This window comes from Erigeron canadensis, chromosome 7 (assembly GCF_010389155.1).
Source record: "Erigeron canadensis isolate Cc75 chromosome 7, C_canadensis_v1, whole genome shotgun sequence".
Taxonomy (NCBI): Eukaryota; Viridiplantae; Streptophyta; class Magnoliopsida; order Asterales; family Asteraceae; genus Erigeron; species Erigeron canadensis.
In genome coordinates this window covers 11692858-11720179 of record NC_057767.1, presented here as the reverse complement: position 1 = coordinate 11720179, position 27322 = coordinate 11692858, and the positions used below count along the sequence as shown (strand labels likewise).

General features: G+C 35.0%; 3 protein-coding genes across 3 annotated transcripts; 1 reads left to right on the top strand and 2 right to left on the bottom strand.

Moving 5' to 3' along the window:
• Positions 1-2585: 2585 nt before the first annotated feature.
• LOC122608288 (COBRA-like protein 4) lies at positions 2586-5244 on the bottom strand. Its single transcript, XM_043781376.1, has 6 exons — positions 5188-5244; positions 5025-5104; positions 4103-4562; positions 3396-3543; positions 3027-3304; positions 2586-2940 (listed from the first exon to the last, which is right to left on the bottom strand). Coding segments are annotated over exons 1-6 (1257 nt in total). The 5' UTR covers positions 5189-5244; the 3' UTR covers positions 2586-2650.
• Positions 5245-6124: 880 nt separating this feature from the next.
• LOC122608957 (COBRA-like protein 4) lies at positions 6125-8752 on the bottom strand. The gene is made up of 6 exons (XM_043782025.1): positions 8691-8752; positions 8525-8610; positions 7804-8260; positions 7253-7400; positions 6920-7173; positions 6125-6423 (listed from the first exon to the last, which is right to left on the bottom strand). Exons 1-6 carry the CDS (start codon positions 8713-8715, stop codon positions 6125-6127), a joined length of 1269 nt encoding a protein of 422 aa, XP_043637960.1. The 5' UTR covers positions 8716-8752.
• Positions 8753-11335: 2583 nt separating this feature from the next.
• Positions 11336-13584, top strand: LOC122607721. Its single transcript, XM_043780749.1, has 2 exons — positions 11336-11983; positions 13037-13584. Exons 1-2 carry the CDS (start codon positions 11444-11446, stop codon positions 13361-13363), a joined length of 867 nt encoding a protein of 288 aa, XP_043636684.1. The 5' UTR covers positions 11336-11443; the 3' UTR covers positions 13364-13584.
• Positions 13585-27322: the final 13738 nt, after the last annotated feature.

The window sequence follows — 27322 nt, the reverse complement described above, 5'->3', positions numbered from 1 at the left end:
ATTTCTAAATAACTTATACTGACAAAACTACAAGTATTTGTTACAAAACCAGTCGCTTGTATATTTTGGATAAGGGAAGTGATATTCGTATCATTGAAGTTGATAAATCTATCATTGTTATGCATTAAATACTTGTACAATATGTTATGACATATGTACAATATGATATATTTATTAAATTATATGGTACAATTATCACTTTTTTTTAATAATTATAAACACAAATACCGACATAACTATAGATATTATAAAATACTTGGTTTGTCAAATACATTGATTTATAAACTATTAAATTCACTTAGGCATCAAAATCTCCCAATTCCTTGTGCATATATCAAACGTCTTCTATCAATCAATCTTTAACATATAAAATTTTCAATTCAAAACTAATTAATGTATACTTTTACTTCATAGGCTACTTGCTACAAATCATATAATATATATTTATTCGTACATAATATCCAAACTCGATTTTTTTTATAAACCCCAATTAAATGAATTAAAAAGGCAAGAGGAAATATTATCGTATTCATCTAGTTAGTGATTGACTGAAGCTTACTATCACCAAGTCTTTTAGAGTACTTTATGAGATTAAGGTTTACTTGCTTCACTCTATGTTGGCTGGTTCAGTAGACACACGAAGAGATGACACGCATGCCCACAAGATCCAGAATGTGTTTTACATTGTATTCTTGAGTTTTATTATGGAATGAAAAAGAAAGAAAGCAAATGATTACAAAATAAATTGTGTTTTTGAGTTTAATTTAAGGATGGAAAAGGAATAAAATAAAGAGATGTGAAATGATTTTTTAGTTGATTTTGTCTAAAAAAATTTCAAAATGGGATGATTTGAGAAGAATATAATATCACTTTTAATTTAGTGATGAAAATGGTATAATTTAGTGATGAAGATGGTAATGCAAAAAATAAGTGAGGAAGATAGCGAAGAAAAATGTTGCGATAGATGAAAAGAAAAATAGAAAGTTTTATTATGTTTAAACAAGAATTAAAATATAAATAATTATTATAATATTTAAAGAAAGGTAATTTAGTTATTTTAGTTGAATGAAAGATGTTTTGTCTCATTAGTTTACACTTATAGAGATAGTTCATGTATACATTTCTAATATTGGATCAATAGTGAAAAAAATGATTAGACCACATGTATACATTTCTAACAAGGGATGGATAGTGAAAAAAAGATTAGACCACAAGGATGATTTAGGGTAAATAGGTTACCTTTTTATGGATTTAACCCTATTGTTATTGGCAATTATTCGGTAGTTTAGGTTAAGTCATCTATGTTTAAACTAGATGTATGCGCACGTGATGCAACTACAATGGCGGTAGTGGTGCTGGTGATGGTTGCGGCGACAGATGATAACAGAGTCGATGACAGTGGGGTGGCGACAGTAGTGCCGTAGTGAGGTGATTATTTATGTAAAAGTTTTTGATTTAAAAGTGGATAATGTAGTTATTTGATGGATTAAAGAATTTATATTGTAGATTATTTCATTGAGGACTTGGGGTATTATATCTATAACCCCATATAAAGAAACTGACCTCCCTCTTTAAACTTTTAAAAACCTAATATGTCTAAATTATCATACAAATAAAAGTTATTTACTGTTTTTGTTATTTATTGTCAAAAACTATCATACAAATAAAAGTTCCGATTTAAGTATTTGATTTAAAATTAACATTGTCACAACCTTTCGAACATTGTCTATTTTTACCGTTGCAATGCACGGGTACCCATCTAGTGTATATTAGATTAGATGAGGATAGAAAATTAAAAATAATTGTTTATGAGTAGGATAGTCTTTTCAACTAAGTTAAAGACCTACTTCATGTGTTATGTTAGATTCGTCACTGATCTTCTTCGGGTGATAAAAGAAGAATAAACAAAGGAGACAATATGCAAACAACATGACCAACCATCGATTATGACACATACAGATTCCAATTGGTGAAGTTTCGAATACAATACTTTTTTTTTTTTAATCTTTTATTTATGTCTGATTAACTTTACGACGCTTTCAAACAAAATATTTCCTTTTTAAAAAGGGATGTGCTCTTGGAAAGATTGATTGTATTAATAAGGTCTCGAGCATCAATGTTTCGATTCAAAACTCAACTTGGCCATCATTTAAGTCAACATACGTATTTTTTTTTTTTAAAGGTGAATTTCGGTTGAACTTCGTGTCGCGATTCGACAGCGGTAGGTCTAACGTACGTTGTCTTAACCGGGTCCACGCTAGAGAGCTCCCTCGAAGTATAAATGCCTATTTCAAATACCCGATGAGGGAAAAACCCCTACTAATCCGCCCGAAGGCACGACGATCAATAGGGGTAAACCCTGCCTCCTCAGACTTGCACCTGGGTATATCCAAGCCAAACCTTCATAGAAAGACTTTCTTATGTACTACCCAAGTCTTAAATCCAAGACCTTCTGCTTGTAAGGCAGGTGCTTAACCACTTGAGCTAACTAGTTAGTAAACACATGTATAGATTCTACTGATATTATATATGACAAAATTTTTTAATAAACTTTTAGTTTATATAAAAAGTACATAGATGCACACATGTATGTATATATCAAAATTTAGCCCGAACTAGACATAACAGAACCAGAATTCACACATTAATGTCACCAAGCCAAAAACTGTACAAACCAAATAATAGAAGCTGACATTGCCAATATCATGACCGATTTTCCGGTATTAGCATTGTTTGGCAGTGAAGGGTATGCTTCAGGAGGAGGAAGCATACATTCTTCCCCATTGAAGTAAACTTTTCTAGGGAAAGCCCATCCCTGCTTAAACGTAAACGTGTTCTTATCCTTTTGCAATAGCACTTCCGATTGCACGTTTCCAAATGGTCCGGCTTCCATTAACAAATCATTATAGAACTTCATTCCATAAAACATCGCGGTGTCATCTGCCAAACATGAAAAAGAAAAAAAGGTTCACAATGTAAGAAAATGTATATTCTACAAACTAGTTGTTTGAAGATATTTGACTTACTTATTGATTGATAGGGAACTAGAGGCTTGTAATCGAAGCTAAAAACTTGAGTCACATTGTTGAGATTTGGGTGTTGTGCCACGAGAGTCCATTGTGTATAATTAAGTTTGTAATTAAAGTTTGTGACAGCCATCTTAACGCGCCAATAATCTTTGTAATTCTGCTTCACGTGCCAGTGTACTCGTATAGGGCACATATGACGGGTGCATTGTAGCAACGGTTGATTATCTTTTCTTGGAGTGTTTATCCCGGCTTTTGTTAGCTCCTTAGAACCAGTCCTACATTTCAACCCCGAATATTTGTTGTTTTATTAATCATTTCAACCAGAAACTTCGTTAATTGTCTGTTCATTTGATGACAAATACTTACTTGATACATTTGTCTTTGTTGTGGCAACCACAGGAACAAGCGGGGCAAGGAGTGATAGTTTGATTGTAAAAGGAAGAAAACGATACGCAACATCTTGGATGTCTTGACACCAAAAATTGTGAGTAAGTGCATGTCACATTCCATGTCACTGCATCCAGATAATCAATTATTTAAGACCTAAGAGTTGGTGTAAGAGGCCAAGTTGCAGACATTTAGCTTGAAATAAAGGTAGCCATTTCAACTAATCTATTTCTAATTGGCTTGTCTGAAACACGTAAAATATATTAGTTAGCTTGATTGAATGGGTCGAATACATTAAAGTTAGTTATATGTCTTGTTGAAATTAATTGCATATAACCTCCAAAGTCTTTCTGTGTTTCAAGATCCAAAATTTAGTATTGTAGCAGTATGCTTTTTGTAATGGTATTTAAAACCTTAATTATTATGTGTGAACTTTTTAATGGGCAGAAGTGTTTTAAGGAAAAAGTTGGGCTCATTTCTACACAAACTGAATTACTATTTCAACCCAAAAATGAATTTACCTATAGCCCAACCAGCCAACCCTCACATCTTGATATCTCTACTCGAAAGAGAAAGGCTAATAAAAGTTTCAAGAATAACCTGGGTCCCATGCATTTCACGTTTATATCTTTAACTAGTTATGTTAGTTAACTTTAATACTTTCTAAAGGAGGGATAGAAAATTACTTAAAGCTTGAGTCTTTCGTCTACGATCAGGAGTAAGATAGACGGTTGATGGCACAATCGTAGCAGGGCCACAAGTGTAGCCTGGACCCGGGGCAAGTAGTGTGAAGTTCTTCGGAAGTTTTACAGTTTTATTGGTAGTGCCAGAAAGACCAACACTCACTTGAAAAGCTGAAACAGCAGCAGAGGGATCCTGACCCCACGAAGATACCACACCGCCTTTACAGCAATTGGCGATTTGCTGGTTATAAGGAACTCCAGGAAGCAAATCAACAACCACCGGGTTTCTCTTGCAGCAATGAGGTGTATTTCCTCCTTTGAACTTTGAACAATCTCCTTGTTCGGTGGTTTGGGCTCCCACCATTGACCAAATCACCTCTTTTTTAGCCCAATTCCATCCCAATGTCCAACCAGGACTCATGATATGTCTATACATTTGAAAATTATTCATTGTAACCAATGCCTACAAAAAATTAAATGTGTTAAACTACAGTAATTTACTTATGAACGATACAAGGATTTTGGATACTTGTTATCTTTAATAGATCAAACAAGTAAAACTTTTAATTGGCCAAATAGGAAATGGGCCAAACTGGTCTAATGGGTCAAATATCAGCCAAACTGTATTTTTGTAACGATATTTTACTCACCAGTGTTATTTTTTTTTGTAATTATTTAGAAAATAGTTATATATACAAAACATTATAATGTCTAGACCAAAAGTCTTTCAGGTCAACAGAAACTGACTCATTCCACCCATACGAAAATTGACTTGTATCGACCCAACCCCATTATAGCCCATCTATGCATTTTCCCTGTCTACTCATATTTATTCCTGACCAGGGACACAACAGCTTAACAACTAAGAAGAATCATGCTTCAAGTTGAACTTAGTGAAAATTTATAATATATACAAGCAGCTTACCACATAACCATCTGCAGTCCAAGAGATTACATCCCACTTTATTGTTATATTTCCAAAAGGATCCAGCGGATCAAATCCCACTGAAATCACAAAACGACAATGTTAATCTGAGCAATTTACAACATATATTATTGCATTAAACACATCTACTAAGTTACCATACTTGAGCCATGAAAAAACACGAAAAGAAGACTAGCCCATAAGCTGAACTTCGGAACCATTGCCACCTACCAAAAACGCTTTTCCTAGGGACAATTGTATAATAACAGTAGCAAGTGAAGAATCTATCTAGCTGATTAAAAAGGGGGAAAATAAGGTGCAGTATATTTTAGCATGGAGATAGCTTACCTAATGGTGGTTGCATGCCTCCTTAGATTTTTTTTTCTGATTAGCCATTGAGTTTGTATTTTGCTGAGATATTAAGCAAGAAGTGTGACAGTAAAGTTACACTTGCAGAAAGTTAAAAGTGATGTCATGTCATTATCTCCCAATCATATACACTGATCTGACATGTCACCCATAACCAGTGCCTATTAACAAATGGGCTGCTGCCCGAATCTGGAAATTCAGATTAGTACCTAGCCTGGACGGAGACCGGTTAGGCCTGAAAAAAGCCTGAGTCTTAAAAATTCTGAAGTGATGAATGTTTGCTTTAAGCGGTATGGTCTAGTGCACGATGAGTGAGTATGATATTTAACGGAGATCAGCAGACCTGATGAACCCGAAAAACTGGCCCGAATATAGCCCGGCACCAATACAACCCGAGATAACTTGGGTCGGTTTACAGTCTTTGAGATTTTGGCCCATACAGTCCTTGGACCTGAAATTAATACAACCCCAATGATATCTATTGAAAAGACAGTTATTTTTAATGATTTATGTTGCTTATTAGACTTCTGTAACTTTAATATAATTAACGATGGACATTTTAAACGTAATGTAAAAAATTGAAACGAATTCTATATTTCAAGTTATATATAGAATCTACAATAATACAAGTATCTCACGTATAAACATCTATCTCAACTGTAGTTTCATGGTAAGAACTACACATGAAAAAATAAAGAAAGCTATGAACCCTTAATCCAGAGAGGTCTATTTTAAGGAAATATATATATAACTGCTGCTGCTAGTAATTGTATAATGACAATGACTACGCATTGGATATCTGAAATTAGATGCGCGGAATTTGGAAGAGACGGGTAAGAAACAGGTAAGGGCATTACACACTCATCACCATTAAAGTAGACTATACGAGGGAATGCCCATCCATAATTCAATGTGAACATTTTCCTATCTTTCTTGAGAATCATTTCGGTGTAAACGCTCCCATTCAAACCAGCTTGCAGAAGAAGATCATTGTCCAGCTTGCCAATACCATAAAACATACCTGTATCATCTGCATTTGAAACCAGAAACACACGTCAAAAAAAGGTGGCAAAAAGTGTATTAAGTCAAAAGAGTCAGTTTTTTGTACCTTTAAAAATTGGTCGGTTCTATAGGGTTTGATTGAACACAAACATATCGTATTTAACTCTTTAAAACTTGCTTTAAATATTTAACTGTATTTGAATTTGTTATATTAAGTGTGACCTCTTGTGAGGACACTAGGCTTCCTCGAGGTGGTTAGTGTAGTTAATTCTAAGCATTTTGGGCAACTTTTGACCTGTTTGGTGATTTGACTAGCTTCTTTTTTTAGGTAATTCTTATCATTTTTTTTTACCTTCTTGTCTCATTTATGATGAACAAAACCCCAATCTACTCATTAACAAATAAAAGGAAAGAAATTCCCAATTCTACATGCGGATGATAAATTTATGGGGCAATTTCACTTGCTAGTTACAACCAACTGGTTCAAAACTTTGACTCGGAAAACAAAATAAACATCAACTTACTTATAGAATCAAAAAGTTGAAGAGGCTTATAGTTGAAGTTGTCAACTTTGGCAACATCGTTAAGGTTTGGATGTTGAGCAAGAAGTGTCCACTTGGTGTAGTTATAGTTGTAGATGAAGTTAGTGATGGTGATCTTCACACGCCAATATGCCTTGTAGTTTTTCTTCACATGCCAATGAACCCGAATAGGGCACATGTGTGGAGTGCATTTCTTGACGAGAGCAGCACCTTCACGTGATATAGCCAAGTCGCTCCTGTGTCACATGAACTTTTTTTAAATCGAGATTTTCATCTCTCTTATATAATCTTGAAATTTGAGCATAAAAGGCTTACATAGCACAAGCTTCACTGTTGATGCAGCCACAAGCACATGAAGGACAAGGGGTAATGTCGCTATTGTAGAAAGTAGACAATGAGACGCAACAACTTGGCATATTTGAAGCCAGAAACTGTGAGTAACTGCACACCAATTGCCATGTCACTGCAGATGAACGTACCGAGTCAGGATCTTGTTTGAAAAGGATGAACCCTTCCTTGATGAAACATTAGAGGTGAGAAATTGACCAGTCGTATGGGTTGAATAAAGGATCAGAATAAAGACCCAAACATTGTTTTGTGCCTTTTCTTGAACTTGATAAACAATTTATGTTCTAAATATGTTTAAATCAATATCATAGCCCATTCACCCTATTTTCATTTTAGCTACTTTCGTTTTATAAAAAAGGTTACTTATTTGTATAACCAATATGTTCAAGCCATTTAACAACTTCTAAAACACTTACAATATTTTTTTTTCTATTTAATAAAAATTCCCATTGGACGTGCTGAACCGTTTAACCCATAAATAAGTCAATTTCCCCTTTCTGTGGAACCGTCTAACTTACTTAAAGCACGGTTCTTTCTATGGCCACCAGATGATAAAGACACCGAAGATGGTACAACTGACACTGGACTGCAGGTGTAACCTAGATTAGGGCCCAAAAAGGAGAAATTCTTGGGCAAACTGACTGTTTTATAAGTATTTCCCGAATTCCCAACACTCAACTGAAATGACGATAGTGAATTCTGAGGATCTTGGCCCAGTGAAGTTACAATACCACCTTTGCAACAATTTAGGAACTGCTGATTGTAAGGTGCTCCAGGTTGCAAGTCAATAATTCTTGGGCTCTTCTCACAAGAATGAGGAATATTACTTGGAAACTCTTTGCAATCTCCCTGATCTGTAACTTGAGCTCCCACAATTGACCAGATTATTTCCTTCTTTTCCCATGTCCATCCTATAGTCCATCCAGGACTGGAGATTTGACGATACATTTGATAGTTATGCATCTTCACTACCGCCTGCAATAAACCTTCACAGTTTAGTGAGGAGGAAAAATTGACGGGTTGGATAATGGGTTAGTCTCAAAAAGTTATATGTTTAATTGACTCGAAGCGGTTGAGATTGGGTTGGGGTGACAAAATATTTTTGTATACTTTAATAAAGGTTAGATATTTCCTTTTCAGATTAACATCTTGGTTCAGCACGTTTTACATCATAATTCACATTTGCTCGTTTGTACGTAAACATTTTGAAAAAGTCAGATTTACTGAACTCTTACTTACAACATATCCATCTGGAGTCCATGAAATGACATCCCAAGTGATCGTTATGTTCGCAGTTGGATCAAAGAGATCGTATGCCATTACAGCTACAAACGACATTAGAAGTTAGCTTCTTCATAAAAAATGAAAAAGTTATAATTTCATAACAAAAGAATTATGATCTAACCTGCACACGAGCATATATATAGCATACAAGTGATAACATCTAATCTTAATGTGCTTGAAACCATGATCTTCTTACCTTCTTTGAACTAGCCTGAACATATATATATATATATATATAGTCACAAGAATCCGATTACAAGACAGATGCGAGAATAATTCCTGAAGAATGATAAGATACCATATGTCCATATGTTGTGAATACAGTATGAAAGTACAAAAAGTGCATGACGCATATTAGTCATTAGTTTGTTTGAGCAGGCTATTAATAGTATTAAAAATGGGGTTGACCTTGGTGAAAAACTATATTAAAATGGTGTTTGACTAACTAGTTTCACAAATCTTTCATGGTCATCACTGAAAAGTGCATCACAAATGTTTATTAGAATGGTTTTCATCAAGGTCAACACTATAAAGCATCATCCATGATCTAATCTTTTTTATTTATGTGGAAATAGCTCTTTTGCCAATTGGAAATGTTTTTTCCATGACATGTCTTAATGTATTAATCAAAATAGCCGCTGGTATCAATCATCTTTTGTAAGGTATTGTAAAGCATCTTTGATGTAGACTGGAAACAAGATAAAAACACAAATTGAACCGGTTGATTCACGCGAATATTAGAAGCGATTCTTCTAATTATCGTCAGTTTAACGAGTACCGATAATAGGGTGAAATTTTCACTCAAAAACATATTCTGTGATTTGGGAAAATTTTGAATTTCATATGATCAAAAACTGCATGTTCATGGTACCCTAGATTACATAATTTCAAATGGGCCATAAAAAGACAAACGGGCCCAAAACTAGCCAACAAACAAAGTTTAACAAATTGCAGTAAAAACATAAAAATGCAAATAACTCATAAAATACAACGTTTTTGGGTTCAAAAGATGACCGGCCTTGCCACAATGTTCCCCCTGTTTCAATTTTGATTGATTCGCAATCCCAAAGTTAGGCCCATTTTAAAGAAGTCTTTTTACTTATACCATCATGGGCTTCCAATCTTCGAGACACAAAAAAGCGCTTTTTCACACTTAGACCAGCATCCTTCTTATTGTAACAATGTAAGTAGAAAAAGAAAAACTAAATCAGACATCACGAACGTTCATGAATCATGAAACAAACATAACTTTTGGTAGATGAACTTTTAGGAATACAAAATAGGCCTAAAATATGTATGACTAAATTTAGCTAGTTCAATTATCTTTTGACACTAAATTTAGCCGGTTCAACTTGAATAGTGTTCTTGAACCTCAACGTAACAAGTTTCAATTGAACAGTGGTACTAATTACTTCCGCAAGCTGATCAGGGGTCAACAACCTATATTTCCTCTCCTGCCAGATGTAATATGATGTAGCAGCAATGAAAAACTTCCCAATTACATTCTTGGCAGTCTTCAATTTCGCTTTCAATGTCATCCAAGCAAAAATGTTTTTGCATTTCGTGAAAGCCAAGCCAAGCCGTTTACATGCTCCCAAACCATGGAAAAATTACATTTAAAAAACAAATGATCATGTGAATCCGCCCCCCTTTTACACAAGGAGCAACAAAGCAGGTTTAAGTTAGTGTTAACACTAACATCCCAAATAGCATTTAGAAAACCAAATATCATCAGCCCATGGAAGCTCCCATTGTCTTGAAAGAACTGTGTCTTTCATTTTCACTATGATCCTTCCAAATCAAAACATCCTTCACATGTGGTTGAAGTTGAATATCAGGGATTAACATTAACACAGGAAGGTGTCAAGCTATGCCGTAGGGCGTAGGCCATTGTCCCTCTTGAATCAAATCAGCTCCTACAGAATTGGAGTGATAATCCAGCTTGTTCTATCTCTCTTGGTGATGATATTACTGAAAAGGACAAGACAGAGGTATGTAGAACACTTCCAAGTTTAGTCTATATATTGGGGCGACACACATTCTTAATTGAAGCATTTTTCTCCAACCCCAACTACTTTTGCTTGAATTGGAATGTCCCAAAAATTTCGTTGCTTCCGTTGTCTGGTAAACTCCAAATATGGAATACCATGAGGGATTTATCTACCTCAGCAATGAGCTTTACACCCAAACGCCATTTACCTATTGAAAGAAACACACGTAAATTTCCATGACATTTTTGCTTTCCCGTTCCTCAATGGTCTTTTGATACCATAAGAAATTCCCCATTGTTTAGACATATATATCAATAAATATCAAAAAAATTGTATTTAGTACCATTAAATGGAAAAACAAAAAAAATGGAAAATAAAAAATAACCAAATTAAAATCAAGAGTCATCAATAACTAAAAATCAAATAGGGTTCAGTTGTATCTAAACTCAACGATAATAATAAAGATTAAAAGAATAATAGAGTACTCGTAATAGTTTTAGAAATTGAAAAACTAAAAAAATACATTAGTAACTCCAGAAAATCCATTCGTATTAATAAAATATTAAATGTGGGACAAAATGACAAATAAAAATTAACTCGTGGGTTTGCTTAACAGGTTGGTGATTTAAGATTGAATACATCTATCCTGGCTGGCTCTGACTGTAAAGTCAAATTAACACACCCACCGCGTAAACTATCTTCTTTTCTTTCTTTCCTCCCCTGCTGCTTTCCACATCAATCATCATCATATATAAATATCGAAATTAATTAATCTAATCTCTTACAAACAAAATATCTCCCAATTACTACTAGTTTTTATTGATTAATTCTCAAAAACAAAGTAATATTCGATTCGATTCGGTTTTTTTTCTTTATTTCTGAAATGGATCTATTTACAAATGCAAAAGCAGTCCGTCTTAAAAACAACCACAACAAATACCTTCACGCAGACGATGACGAAGAATCCGTCTCACAAGATCGCAACGGTTCGTCAAAAAACAACCGTTGGATCGTAGAATTCACGGATGATTCGAACCGAATCATCCGTCTTAAATCATGTTACCATAAATACTTAACAGCATCAAACATGCCGTACTTACTTGGCATGACAGGACGAAAAGTGTTACAAACCGTTCCAAAACGTTTAGATTCGTCAGTTGAGTGGGAGCCAATAAGAGAAGGGAATCAAGTGAAATTAAAAACAAGATATGGTCAGTATTTAAGAGCTAATGGCGGAGTTCCTCCGTGGAGGAACTCTGTTACACATGACGTCCCGCATACGACCGCTACTAAAGAGTGGGTCCTGTGGGACGTCGATGTGGTTGATATTGTTATTTTACAATCTCCAACTACGCCGACACCGAAACCGATATCGGTACCGACACCAACTGAGCATTTGCTTCATGTTGATTCCTTCCAACAGGTAATCATCTAAAGATAATTATTGTTTTTTTCAATCTGCTATTATCTTAATTTTTATGTTGTGTTACATAAGGGGTGTTGATTAGTATACGGGAATTGATATATTCACAACAAAAATTTTACCATTTACAACGAGTACAAACATTTACTACACAGTGTATAACTGTCCGAAACAGATCATTGTTGTAGATGTAAAATTTGAGTTGTGAATATATCATTTCCTTTAGAATACGGGCTGACTGGAACCGATAAACCCGGAAAACTTAGTATAGCTCGAAACCGAGATAAGTTGGGTCGGTTCATGATCCTTGTCTCTGGTCCATATGGTCCTTGAGTCGGTTCACGATCCTTGACTTTTTAACCCGTACAGTCCTTGGACCCGAAACCAATATGACCCGACATTTTAAAACTTTTTAAACTATGACAAACGATTTTCACTTGTAGTTAACCAAGTTGTATTCAAAGGTTAGTGTATTCCGATATAAGAAATAAAATACAAAATTTTGTGCTTAAAATGTGAACTTTTTACAAGAGGACATAATGGGTACTCATTTTAGAAAGATAAAAGGTAATTTACCTTTAAAATCTAGTACTTTTTTAGTTCATGATAAGTATTCATATTGTCCCATTTACATCATCATTCTATTGGTGGGTACCTTCTTTTAAGTTATGTAAATGAGACGGATTGACAACTTTAATAACCTAAAATGGAATATATGTAAAAAGAATACGATGTTTTGAAAAACGGCAAAACAAAAAATATAATGGAGTTTTTAGGAAGTAAAGAAAACATAAAATCCAACCTTATATTTGAAGTAATGAATGACGTCTAGTAGATTGACTTAAGTTTTTTTCAACCATTATTTGACCGTAGTAGTTAAAGTTACACGGAATGCTTTAGAATGTGTAATTTTGTTGTATTTCTAGACTTTGTATTGTAATCTCTAGCATCTTGTTAGTGGTTTATTTTAATAAAATATTGCCGTTCAAAAAAAAAAAAACTCACTAGTAGATAACTATTTATCTATATCTGAATCTCCGAATGATATGAAAGGATTCTCCTCCACGGGTAAAGCTAGAAGAAGGGAGGTCAATATATTACCATGTGCTTTCAGATGATTATGGTGAAATTGATGAAAATGCACAAGGTTTCTGCATCACTTTCAAAGGTAATAACGTTGATGACTTGACACGAAAGCTAGAAGAAGAAACCGGATTAAACAACATCACTGTATGCACACGTAGTCCTTTAAATGGAAACCTCTATCCTCTTCGGCTGCAACTTCCTCCCAATAACGTTACCATGAAAGTTGTGGTTGTTCCTAACTCCCCATCTTCCTCTTCTTCTCATCAAGATCCAAAATTTGACGATGAGTTTTAAGTTATTACAACTAAATGAATTCATTATTAGTTTGTACATGTATAAAAGCGAGTTAAAGATTTATTTATTCTTAGATGTTGTTATTAGTGTATGATAAATTTATTAAGTAGCATATGAGTTCTATATTATTTGTCTAATTATTAGTTTAAGTTACAATTGTTCATTTGTTTAAAAGACTGTTGCTAGTAATTGTATGATGACTGATGTTTTTATATCTGAAACCATGATTCTGTATGATTCTTTCCTGTCTTTAGTAGTATTTCTGAATACACATTTCTGTTTAAACTAGCTTAGAGTAGGTTGTTCTCGAGCTTCTCTACATTGTATAACATACCGATATTCTATGCATTTGTACCGGTCAATAGGTTTTTGTTGACCCAATACTACTTTCTTTTTGGATCCAAACTTGTTATAAAAATCGTCTGTCTATGTGTATTGAATAGAGAATAATGGAAGTACATTATTATAATCAACTAATTCCTATGCTGATCCGAACTCATGAACCAGGTATTGGAAATTCTGAATAAAACACTTCATTGTTTTACTAATTACAATACAATAAAAATAAATATGCAATGTAAATGAACAATAAAAAAAATATGATGTGAAACCGAATATGAGCATCCACAGGTTTGAATCCTGCAAAAGATAACAAAATAGAAACAACAACCGTAAAAGGAATCGGGCTTGTGTTTGACACAATTCCCTTAAACAGATCTGTCGTTTGTTCCCAGGGTATACCGACTCGAAAGAGTACTGCTGGACTTAAACATTTGCCTGAAAGATGAATGGAACACGGGGATGGAATGTTGTTTCAAAGAATTGTATTGAGTATGCTAAATGTGTGTATTTCATATATATTCTCATATTCTTTCAAGAACCAAAATGGTCCTTTTATACACATCAAATAGAAACGAAACTCATTTCATAATCAACATCAATAAATTGATTTAATGTTAATTGCAATTTATGATACGTTATGGAATATGCATAAGTGTTTTTCAATTTCAACTTTTGCACTTATTTATAATATACATAAATAATACGTTATGAAATTTTACTTCTAGTTTTGCAATTAACACCACTTTGAGATTGACATTTCATTCACCTTCAACCAAATTTGGACATGTTTTAGTTCATTATATAGTCTTGGCCAGAGACTACACACCCACTAAAGGTTCTCGATATATGTCACTTGATCATATATTTATCGATGTCCAAAGTTAGGAAAATACTCACTTTTTTCAACAATCCCCCACATGAATGGAGGTCGATCTTAGAAACAAAAGTGTTTCATTCAAGTCTCAACAGTTGAATCTTGCATATGAAAGGTAGGTATTACCCTTTGAACCTTTGCTCATGAAACGCACTTAGTCTACTGGCTCTGAGTAGACGACGATGTCTTTGAACTCGTCTGCCGTTTGTGTAGGCGACAATACGCATCACACAAGACTCTCCCTGACAAAGTCAAGTCCTCATAGGTGATTCACCAGGTAGGCTACCTGAATCATTAAAAGCCATAGGCTTAACCTCATAACTTGTCACTTTTAGGAATGGACTAGGAAGATTACTATGCCCTATAATAAACTCCCTTGTAAATGCGTGTTTGTTTTTTAATCAAACCCCCCCACAGTGATCTCACCAGTTTATACGATTAGGTTGTCCTATTGAACTCAGATCTTGGGATCTCTAGTCAGCTGAGTTAGGTTTTCCTTCATATAAACTTTAATTTTTCAAGGACTTGAGTCCCATTCCCATGGATGACTTCTGAACTAACTCTCTGCTTAAGCCTTTTGTTAGCAGATCCGTGATATTATCCTTTGACTTCACATGGTCAATAGTGATAATTCCTATAGAGATTAGTTGGCGTACAGTATTATGTCTACGTCTTATATGTCTATTTTTACCATTATACATTGTGCTATGAGATCTGCCAATTGCCGATTGGCTATCACAATGTATACATATGACGCACACCAGCTTAGGCCATCTTGGTATATCCTCGATAAACTGACGTAGCCATTCTGCCTCTTCACCTGCTTTATCTAAAGCGATGAACTCTGATTCCATCGTGGATCAAGCAATAACCGTTTGCTTAGATGATTTCCACGATATGGCTGCACCTCCAAGTTTGAATACATACCCACTTGTTGCTCTGGAATCATTCATGTCAGATATCCAATTTGCATCACAATGTCCTTCAATTATTGTTGGATATCTGCTGTAGTGCATCCCATAATCACGAGTGTACCTCAAATACCAAAGTAACCTATTCATACAGCTCCAATGACTTGAACTTGGATTACTTGTATATCTACTTAGCTTGCTCACAGCATATGCCAAGTCTGGTCGTGTACAACTCATCAAATACATCAGGCTGCCAATAATTTTTGAGTATTGTAATTGTTTAACATGCTCTCTTCTGTTGTTAGCGAGATGTTGACTTGTGTCAATAGGAGTCCTTGCTACATTAGAGTCATTTGCATTGAACTTCTGTAACACCCGTCGTTTAAAAATATGGATTTCTAAAAACTTTCGCCTAACGGCGTTAAAGGAATGCGGAATTAAACTTTAAAAGTCCAAACCAGCAAAATCTGTTTGGTTTATTCGTTAAATGATGTTACTAGCCATATCATCAAAACAAGTATAAATGGAAATCCATCGGTTGCCCAACATTAAACAACCGACATTATAGTAAATACAAATCATAAACGTCTAAACATAAATGAACGTCTAATACGAGCAGCCACTATAGATAAACAACAACCAACTTCAAGATCATCTACCCATGTCTCACATCTTCTCATATCTACCTGCTCAATAATGTTGGACCTGAGGACACAACACATTTAAAAAGAGCAAGTGTTAGCTAACGAATTAGCTAAGTAAGATAACACATCATTAATAAAACATTTCTCCATTTAAAACTTTATAGAAAAGTCATTTGAATCGTTAATGCACAAATCACATCAAACATCATCATAATAGGATGGGTCATCCTAAATGTGCCTAGTCATCTTTTTCAACTTCACATATAACATCTATCATCTTTGTAGTTGTGACATAAGTCACGCATCTCATATAACATATACATCTTTCAAAGGGTGATATAAGTCACACCCGACTAAATGAACAACCATTCGGTAGTACATCAATGTCGTTAAGGAATGACAAGCCAATCCCTGAGTAATCCGTATGTACAAGACAAGTGGGGTTGGTAAAACCTCCCATATTACTTACCACGTTGTACCTCGTTGCAAGAAGCCACCCAAGCAACCACATCAAACGCACAACCCTGGCAAAGGCATGTACGGGTTAAGCTTAACACTTTCATCTCTGTAAAATAGCTCGAGCATTTTCATCACATATAGTTTAGATGTTCATGTTACCTAAACATTAATCACATATCACATCACATCTCATTAACGTTTGGGCCCTTAAACGTGCACGTGTCATGGCAACTTACAAAGTCTAGTGAACTAGATGTACAAGCAATGTAATCATCATATCTCACATTCACATTCACACATGCACATTTACATATTAAGCATCATTACATATCAAGCATGGTCACATGACGTACATTATCATATATCTCATATCGTTATTCATCATATGTCATTGCATTGCATATATAATTACATATCATCTTTCATTGCATAACACATTTAATCACATATCGTATTTCATAACACCTCAAGCATTGCATAGCAGTTCATGGCCTCTCATCTAAGAAAATATTATCTCATATCATTGGGGTAGCATTTCAGGCATCAATATACATTTACATAGCCTATATCACCTTCCATATATTCCCGAATACCCATAAGCAAACAAGATACCATTTGGAGAAGTTATTATATGAAAACTATGTTTTTGTTGAACCCTCAGCGTGTCAAAGTAGTGTATCTTACCTCGAAGAAGCGCACACAAACGATAACTAAGGTTACCATGCAAAGCAAGTATTTCCGGCTACCTATAATATACATACGACCGATTAATGAGCATGAATGAAGCTAAACTGGCCTATAGTTTATATACATGTCGTATAATAGTCTTTGTTGACTACTGTAACCTATTGTAGACTACTATACCATTCTGTAGACTACTTGACTCATTTGTAGACTACTTGAATATCTTGTATACTACTTTCAGTTTTGTAGACTACTTTTGGCATACAAGACAACCAAATGAGAGAAAACTCAGTTCTTAACAAATGTAGGGACTCAAAGAAGTTTTTAAAAATGTAAGATTCATCTCCTATCTCATTATTATAAAAGAGATACAATTTTTGCAATATGACTGAATTTTTGAACCTTATAAACTCTTTGTTTACAAAAGATCTCAACCATCTACATCCATGGAAATTAACCATGACACCTACAGTTCATATACACCAAAAATATGATTCAACTGACACTATGAAATCATATATCGATTCATGGATTCATTAAACACATTTTACAATTGATTTGACACCCGATTTGACCTAAATCGACTTACAATCATAATCGAATTCAACCCGAAACCTTTTGACCAGAAATGATTGACATAATAAGATCAAAAGAATGTTAAATCATAAGGGAAACTTCATATATACCTGTAGATAACGAAGGGAACACAATGTATGAACCAAATCTCACTCAAAACATTAAAAGAATGGATGAATCGAACTAGGATTGCTCAAGAGACCAAAGGGACGGCTAGGGTTTGAATAGGAAGGAGAAGAAACTGATTTGTGATGGTAATTAGGGTCTAATGAACCCCTAATCCCGTTTTTATGTTTCACCCTATGTCAAAACTAGTCCCTAAACTTCCTTATGGCTCATATTAGGCTAAAATCACCTATTGGGAATACTTACAACACATTAAGCACATCTTAAGCATCTTAAACACATCGACATATACATCATTAAGGCATTAAAGCTTCACACATATAACACATTAAACACACATAGTCATTAAATCTCCTAGAGACTTAACGGACACGTAGTGTTGACTTAACGACTCAAGTCAACCGTTAATTAAAAGGTTTGGGATGTTACAACTTCTCAAGAATTTTGTCCACATATTGGGACTGACTTAAAACAAGTCCATTATGGGTTCGTGTGATTTGAACCCCTAAAATAACATTTGCTAGACCCATGTCTTTAATGTCAAATCTTGCCTTCAGGAGGTCTTTTGTAGACATTATCATTTTGTCATTACTTCCAGCAATGAGCATATCATCTACATATAGGCACAAAATGACATATCCATGTGATGTGTCTTTCACATATACACACTTGTCACATTCATTGATCTTGAAACGAGACTCAAGCATGACATGATCAAATTTTTCATGCCATTATTTTGGAGCTTGTTTCAATCCATACAAGGATTTGACAAGCTTACACACTTTCTTTTCTTGCCCAGGAGATATAAATCCCTCAGGTTGCTCCATGTTGATCTCTTCCTCAAGATTTCCATTCAAGAAAGCGGTTTTCAGTTCCATCTGGTGAACTTCCAAATTTCTAATGGCGACAATGGAACGTACCAACCTGATCGAGGTTATTCGCGTTACTAGCGAATATGTATCAAAATAATCAAAGTCCTTTCATTGTTTGTAACCTTTGATCACCAACCTTGCCTTATATTAATCAATGAAGGCATCTGGCTTCATCTTTCTCTTGAATATACATCGATATCCTAGTGGTTTGTATCCTAGAGGAAGATCCACTAGCCCCCAAGTATGGTTTTGTAAAATAGATACTACTTCATTTTTGATGGCCGCCATCCATTGAGGTCCTTCTGAGGAAATTACCACTTCACGATAAGTTTAAGGTTCACTTTCCACCACATAAGTGTAGAAATCAGGACCGAAAGACTTTTTGGTCCTAGCTCTTTTGCTTCGCCTAAGCTCAACCTCTTCTTCCTCAGGTTGTTCCAATTCTTTTTGGACTGGCTTATTGGGTGTCTCATCTTGGACACTTTCATCGACTATCCTAAATGAATTTCTAGATGCTTTTGCAATGCATGGAAAGATATTTTCAAAGAATGAAGTATTCCTTGATTCCATTATAAATCCTTTTTGTATATCTGGAATCTTGGATTCATGCGCAAGGAAGCGATATGCACTACTGTGATCAGCATATCCAATAAAAATGCAATCAACATTTTTGGGTCCTATCTTTTAAGCCTTAGGTAGTGGAAGGCTAGGCACCCCCACATTTTGAGATATTCGTAGGATGGTTTTCTCTTCCACCATAACTCATATGGGGTCTCATCCTTTTTTTTGTGGGGTATCTTATTTAAAAGATAATTTGCCGATAAAATGGCATCCCCCCACATGTTCTGATTTACACCAAAACTCACCAACATGGCATTCACCATTTCTTTCAAGGTTCAATTCTTTCGTTCAACAATCTAATTTGATTGAGGTGAATAAGGTGCAGTGAATTCATGTCTTATTCCATTTTGTGAACAAAATGCAGCAAAAGGTGAGACATATTCACCACCTCTATCACTTCGTACAACCTTGATTTTTCTTTAAAGTTGATTCTCAACTTCATTATTGTACGCAATGAAAGTTTCAATCGCCTCATCTTTACTTTTCAACAAGTAAACACAACAATACTTCGTGTTATCATCAATAAACGTGATGAAGTACTTATATCCATGTCTCGTTACAATGGATTTCAGATCACACACATCTGTGTGTATCATATCAAGTGGCTCGGTAGTTCTTTCAACCGTTTTGAATGGTGCTCTTGTTAATTTAGCTTCAACACAAGTTTCACATTTATATTTAAGTCAATATGGAAATTATTCTTATTCATTCCATTGTTCACAACCATTACATTGAGTTTGAACATACCATTGAGGGCTATCCCTTTCCAACATAAGTACCATTCTTGGTCAACACGACCTTATCAGACTCAAACACAATTTTGAAACAAACTTATTCAGCTGCCAACCATACACAAGATTCTTACTAATCTCAGGAACATGCAACACATTTTGCAAAGTGAGTTCCCTTCCAGATGTCATTTTCAGAACCACATTTCCTTTGCCTTTCACATCAGCAGTGGCAAAGTTTCCCATAAAGTGCTATTCACCATTGGTAACTTCCTTGAAGGTGTTGAAAAGATCCTTATCAGCACAAACAAGTTAATTTTAGAGATCATCATAGTGAGGTCAGAGATCATAGCAACAAGATTGTCCACATCGTCAACCATATTATCTTGACGACTCTCTTTCTTGGGTTGTTTGCATTCACTATCCCAATGACCAGGTTTGCCACAATTATAACAATTGCCTTGAAATTTCATTTTCACAATTCCACCTTTAGGTCCAAGATTCTGACCTTTCCCCTTGGTTTTCTTATCAGCTCGTCCCTTTCTTTTGATACCTTTTGAGGATTGACCATGTTCAACAATATTAGCCTTTGCTGAATTGGGGACATAAATTTCCTTTTGAGCTATTTTATTGTCTTCTTCAATACGAAGACGAACAATAAGATCTTCAATGGTCATCTCCTTTCTCTTATGCTTGAGATAGTTCTTGAAATCAATCCAACTTAATGGCAATTTCTCAATCATGCAAGCAACTTGTAATGTCTCGTTGAGGGTCATTCCTTCAACATGAATATCATGAAGAATAACTTGTAATTCTTGGATTTGACTCATAACATTCTTTGAGTCTATCATATTGAAGTCCAAGAAATTAGTCACCACAAATTTCTTAGCACCAGCATCCTCTATTTTGTATTTGCGTTCTAGAGACTCCCATAATTCCTTGGCAGTCTTGATTTTGCAATACACATTATAGAAAGAATCAACCATTCCATTTAGGACATAGTTTCGACACAAGAAATTAGAATGATTCCAAGCCTGAACTGCGCTCACAGTTTCAACATCCATTTCCCTTTCAGAAATTTGGGGAGCAGTTTCAGTCAAGAACCTCGCAAGGTTCAACGTTGTCAAATAAAAGAACATCTTTTGTTGCCAACATTGAACCTTGCGAGGTTCTTGACTGAAATTGCTCCCCAAATTTCTGAAGGGGAAATGGATGTTCAAACTGTGAGCGCAGTTAAGGCTTGGAATCATTCTAATTTCTTGTGTCGAAACTATGTCCTAAATGGAATGGTTGATTCTTTCTATAATGTGTATTGCAAAATCAAGACTGCCAAGGAATTATGGGAGTCTCTAGAACGCAAATACAAAATAGAGGATGTTGGATGCAACTGCGTTAGGCAGCGGTGCAATCATCATAGAGGTAACACAAATAACAGATGTCATGATTGCAGAAACCGCATAGGCTGCAGTGACACCCGAGGTAGGAATCGTTGAGAACTTGGACTGAGATTCCACTCTGAAAGAAAACCGGAACAAGTTAATAACTCGAATTGTTACTATACTAATCTGTTTAAGTTTGATGGAAATTCCGAATAAAACACTTGTCATTGTTTTACTAATTACAATACAATAAAAATAAATATGCAAAGTAAATGAACATTAACAAGAATATGATGTGAAACCGAATGTGAGCATCAACAGGTTCGAATCCTGCAGAAGATAACAAAATAGAAACAATGACCGTAAAAGGAACCGGACTTGTGTTTGACACAATTCCCTTAAACAGATTCGTCGTCTGTTCCCAGGGTACACCGGTTCGAAGTAGAGTACTGCTGGACTTAAACATTTGCCTGAAAGATGAATGGAACACAGGGATGGAATGTTGTTTCAGAGAATTGTAGTGAGTATGCTAAATGTGTGTATTTCATATATATTCTCATATTCTTTCAAGAACCATAATGGTCATTTTATACACGTCAAATAGAAATGAAACTTATTTCTTAATCAATATCAATAAATTGATTTAATGTTAATTGCAATTTGTGATACGTTATGGAATATGTATAAGTTATTTTCAATTTCAACTTTTGCACTTTTTTATGATATACATAAATAAAACGTTATGAAATTTTACTTCAAGTTTTGCAATTAACACCACTTTGAGATTGACATTTCATTCACCTTCATCCCAATTTGGACATGTCTTAGTTCATTGTATAGTCTTGGCTAGAGGCTACACACCTACTAAAGGTTCTCGATATATGTCACTCGATCATATATTAATCGATGTTCAAAGTTAGGAAAATACTCACCTTTTCCAACACCAGGAACCTGTTTTAAAAAGTCTGCTAGTTTCGACCCATTTACTTATAATCTAGATATGGGTTGTGTGTACTTCAAGTGGGTAATGTGAAAGGGGAGAATCTAATATGATCTCTATTATTAATAAAGAAGAATTGTTTTTAGAAGAAAAAATTATGATGCGTCATATTATAATTTGTCCTTATATTTTATATAATCAAAGATAATGTCATATTACAAAAATGTATTTATTGTAATTTACTTTCTTTTTTTGATCTATCATAGTTCAAAATTCCCATTTATGTCTTAAATATTTATAAATTTAAGTTGGTGATATCTTATATATCTATTTCCAAGTAAAAATTTATTTTGGAGTTAAAATTCATAATTACATATCTATTGGTTTAGCTCGCTTGATGTTTCGAGTTTATGGTTATGGATACGTGAATTGTGTTTTGTTTTTATAAGCTGCAGTTATATCGTTATTATTAACTAATGATGATGCTAATACTATTCTACTTTCAACTTTGTATAGTCATATCTACAACTGCCCGGATTGAATACGGGTCGCTTAGCTAGTACCATGGCCTCTCTTGAAACCAAATTGAAACGAAAATAAAATCAAAAATCTTCTACAACAACTTCTAACAATTCAACCTAATCCTATCCTTGAAAGTTCTTACAAAAAATTAACACATCCATTATTTACCCACCATTTAATTTTATATACAACTGATTACATATACAATAAACTCTCATCCAATTGATGGAAATGTACCTATTGAAACTTTTTCTCTATTCATTAATGTAAAAATGTATATCTTAGCATATAAACAATAACTCATTGATACAGAATTTATAATACATATCATTTCAAGCGAAACCTAATCCCCTTAAAACGAAACCTGCAAAATATTTTTTGAATCTACCCATCAATTGAACGGGGGTGAAAACTAATATAGCTATATGTGAAACAAGTCAAATGGGTAGAAGCTTGCCCAAGACACTTTTTAAAGAAAACAACCTCCTAATCGTTTCATTTTGTAGATTAGATTATGTTCTAATAACTTTAATTGTTTTAATTAGAGCACAAACATTGAAGGTTTATGAAAAAGTAAACCCCGGAGTTGGTTAATGCGACCCAACCCGGCTAGTTTCGGAAAAATTTGTACGTGTAAGAAAAAATGGAGGGGTTAGGTGTTTATACGAACTTTTTATTGAATTTTTGTAAAACTACGAAGCCCAGGTTCTACAACACCGGCCTTGTTTAACTCATTAAAAGCTGGTCCGATCTTAGCCAAAACCTTGATTTAACAATCATTCATACAAGTGCACGATTCGAACACGTACATGGAGACGGTGTTGTAGACACCGGCCTTCAGTGCCAATCGAAGCCACGTATGCGAAGATCAGTGACACCGGGCTTCAATGATTTGGACAAGGTGTTGGAGTGTGATCATGTTAATTATAAACGTATGTCTGGAAATAATTTAAGCCTACGGGGTCATACGAAATGACACGGTAACTTTATATTATTAATTAGTATATTAATGTAATATATTAATTAAAATATAATCACAAATGATTAATTAAACTAATCAAAGGGTTAATTGTAGTTAATTAATTAAAGAGAAGGTGTTGGATTGAAATTATGAATTAGAGTTGTTTCCTAATTCCATCCAAGAAGGGCCGAAAATTTCAAGGCTTAGAAAGCCTTGAGATTACTTGTCTATTAAGTTTAAAACCCTAGAGATTAAGCCTATAATAGAGGGCTTAGGCTTAATGGTTATTTCATAACTTCACACAAGAAAAATCTCCACTCTCCCTCTCTCTTAGTTAGGCTGAAACCTACCCTCAAAGGGGTTTTCGGTTTCAACTTTTAGGCGAAAGAAAATGGGTTTTTGGTTTAGCTTAGTTTCGATTTAGAGGGTTTAAACAAAGGGTTCTTTGGTTTGTGATTCGGGTACTAGCATACATTATACGGGGTGTCTAGTGTGCGATCGTAGAGGGGTTTTACTTTAAACCCTAATTCATAATAATAATAATATTAACTAATATTATTGGAAGCTTTGCACAAATGTACACGTTTCAATTCCTTTCTTTGTTAATTAATTTGATTGCATATTTGTTTCGATTCTTCCGTTGCGTTTCACTCGTGATTAGATGTATACGTTCTAACAGTGGTATCACGAGCCACATATGTGATCTATTAGTTACAAAGATCAAAACTTGAAAGGGGGAGGGGGTTAAGGGTTGGTTTATATTTAATTAATTGTTTAAATAATTAAAAGAGTTTTCATATTTTTTAATTAATTAAAGTCGATCTTAATTAAATAAAATCTAGGGTTTTGTTTAACTAGTTTGACCTAATTCAATGGTGGATTAAAACCCTCGAGCAAGTTTTGAATTTGTGAATTGACATGATTTATGTGTTATAAATTGCATGTTACGTGTATCGTTTTATTTAAAGTTGTTAAATAAAGGGTATAATCACAAGTAATTCATGCAAGGTTACTTGTGATTAATACTATTATCTAGTAATATAATTAGCAAAGAATGATGATCAAAATAATTAGGGTTAATTATTAGATAATTGTGTGAATTTTTGTGTGATTTTTCTGATTTGCGACAGTTCACTAAAAAATTCATATCGTTTAATCGGTAATGAGTTAGAAGTCGAAATTCGGACTGTAGATTTTTGACTCAAAGGGCTACAACTTTGTAGATTTGGTCGAAATCTGATTCGGAATAGAAACAGGCTTAAACTGGTTGTTTAAAGGCTTACGCAACCATGTTTAGGTGGCCTACCTAACTTGTTGCATAATTAACTAGTTTGGTAATTAGTAAGTTTATTAATTTTTGTATTGTTTATAAGTTGTATAATGGTGATGCAAAAATTGTTTTCTTGGAAAAATATAAACTTGACAAAAAACTATCGAAATAGAGATTTCATTAATAAAATTGGAGTCTTACAACCTTGAGATACACCGGCTCACCCATTTGAACAAACTCTAAGAGAAGTATAAGCCGGAGTGCGTTAGCCTTCTAAAAGGGCGGGTTTTTAATTGCGTCCATCGCAAACCTTTGCCCTTGCGCTTCTTTGTGCGTTCAAATGGTGCTACCGAGCTCTCTTGTGTTGTTAAGACTATACAAATGATTTTATTAAATATTATGTTATGAAGATTATGCATGAGTCTTCATACATAAACTTTTGATTCACATCAAATGCATTACCTATTTAAAGTTAAGTCATTGCCACCTGATGATATACCCATATGGAGCCCTAGCTCCGTACATGAAGCAGAAGCAGAGAACGAAGTCATCTTCGCGCAGGTAAAGCCATAATGGAGCTCGGCCTCCGCTCAACATAATTACCCCGGAGCTCCAAAGGTAACAAATACCCAGCTCCGAGGAGATACGTAACGAAGATCGAACAAAAGATCTTTTCCATGATTGATCTATTAAACATATCTAAGCTCCGATATACTCGGATACATTCAAGGTAACAAGATTACCTCAAATGATGCATATGTACGAGAAAACTTTGACGTGCTGAGTACAATTATGAATCGTTTGAGGACAACCGGCCAAATCCGCGGTGTCACCAGGAATCTGGAGAAAGAATATGACTCTGATTCAGTAGATGAGTACATCGAAGCAGAGCTTCCACCGAGGAGGGCCACCAGAGGAATAACTCTCCAACAAGAGCGAGAGCCTCAGACAAACATGGCCCCGCCCAGAAGAACGAAGGAAAAACCGGCCTCAACGATTCAAAGGGAAAGAGCAATCCAGGAGCAACCCCGCGGACGCTCACCTACAGCCAACAGGGGCCCCAAGATTCATCTGGAAGCATGGCAGAATGAAGACAGGCCGAGAGGAAACCGACTGGGGTTCCTCCGAGCCAGAATGAACACGATCCGACAGGACCCCTGTGAGCAGGAAGATACGGAGCCAGTTGACCTCTCTCACCTGGTCAACCTGGAGAGCCCGTTCTCCCTCGCAATACAAAGCCATCCCCTGCGGGCAAAGATGAAGTACCCTCAACACCTAGGGTACTATGACGGGAAGAGTGATCCGGATGACTTCCTTAAAAAGTTTATCGGAACAACCCTGATTCAGAGGTGGGACATGCCAACTACGTGCCACGCGTTCTCGTACTCGTTAAATGATGATGCACGGGAATGGATAGACGGGTTACCAAGAACTAGCATAGACAACTTCGAAATACTGAAAAATAAATTCAAAGCATAGTTCAGTATGCAGAAGAAGCATAGGAAGACCCACATAACCGTGCACAACATCAAGCAAAAAGAAAACGAAAAAACAAGAGATTTCATTGTGAGGTACACAAATGAGACACAACAAGTACGGGGACTAGCAGAGAGCCAAAGGATCTCGGGACTCATACATGGGCTGCGTGCAGTAGAACTTATTGAACACCTGAGTACCTGTTAGAAATCCAGAAATAGTGATAAATTGTAATTTAAGTTAGTGGACTTAATTGTTGTTTAGACATGGTGAAATGATTTCTAATGTTGAGGGGTTAGATATGACAATAAGGATATTTGTAATATTAGATTATAAATACCCTCAATACATTAGAAATCATAACAACACCCAATAAGCCTTTTGATCCATTTTCACATATACAACAAACCAGATCGTCTCTTTCTCTCTCTCTCTAGAAAATCACACACACTAAACACACCAAGAACACACACACTTGAAACGCCATTGTTGAGATCGAATCAATAGCAGAAATCGTGTTATTACATGTGGTATCAGAGCAAAACATCACTTTGATATCGATCCATAACTGATT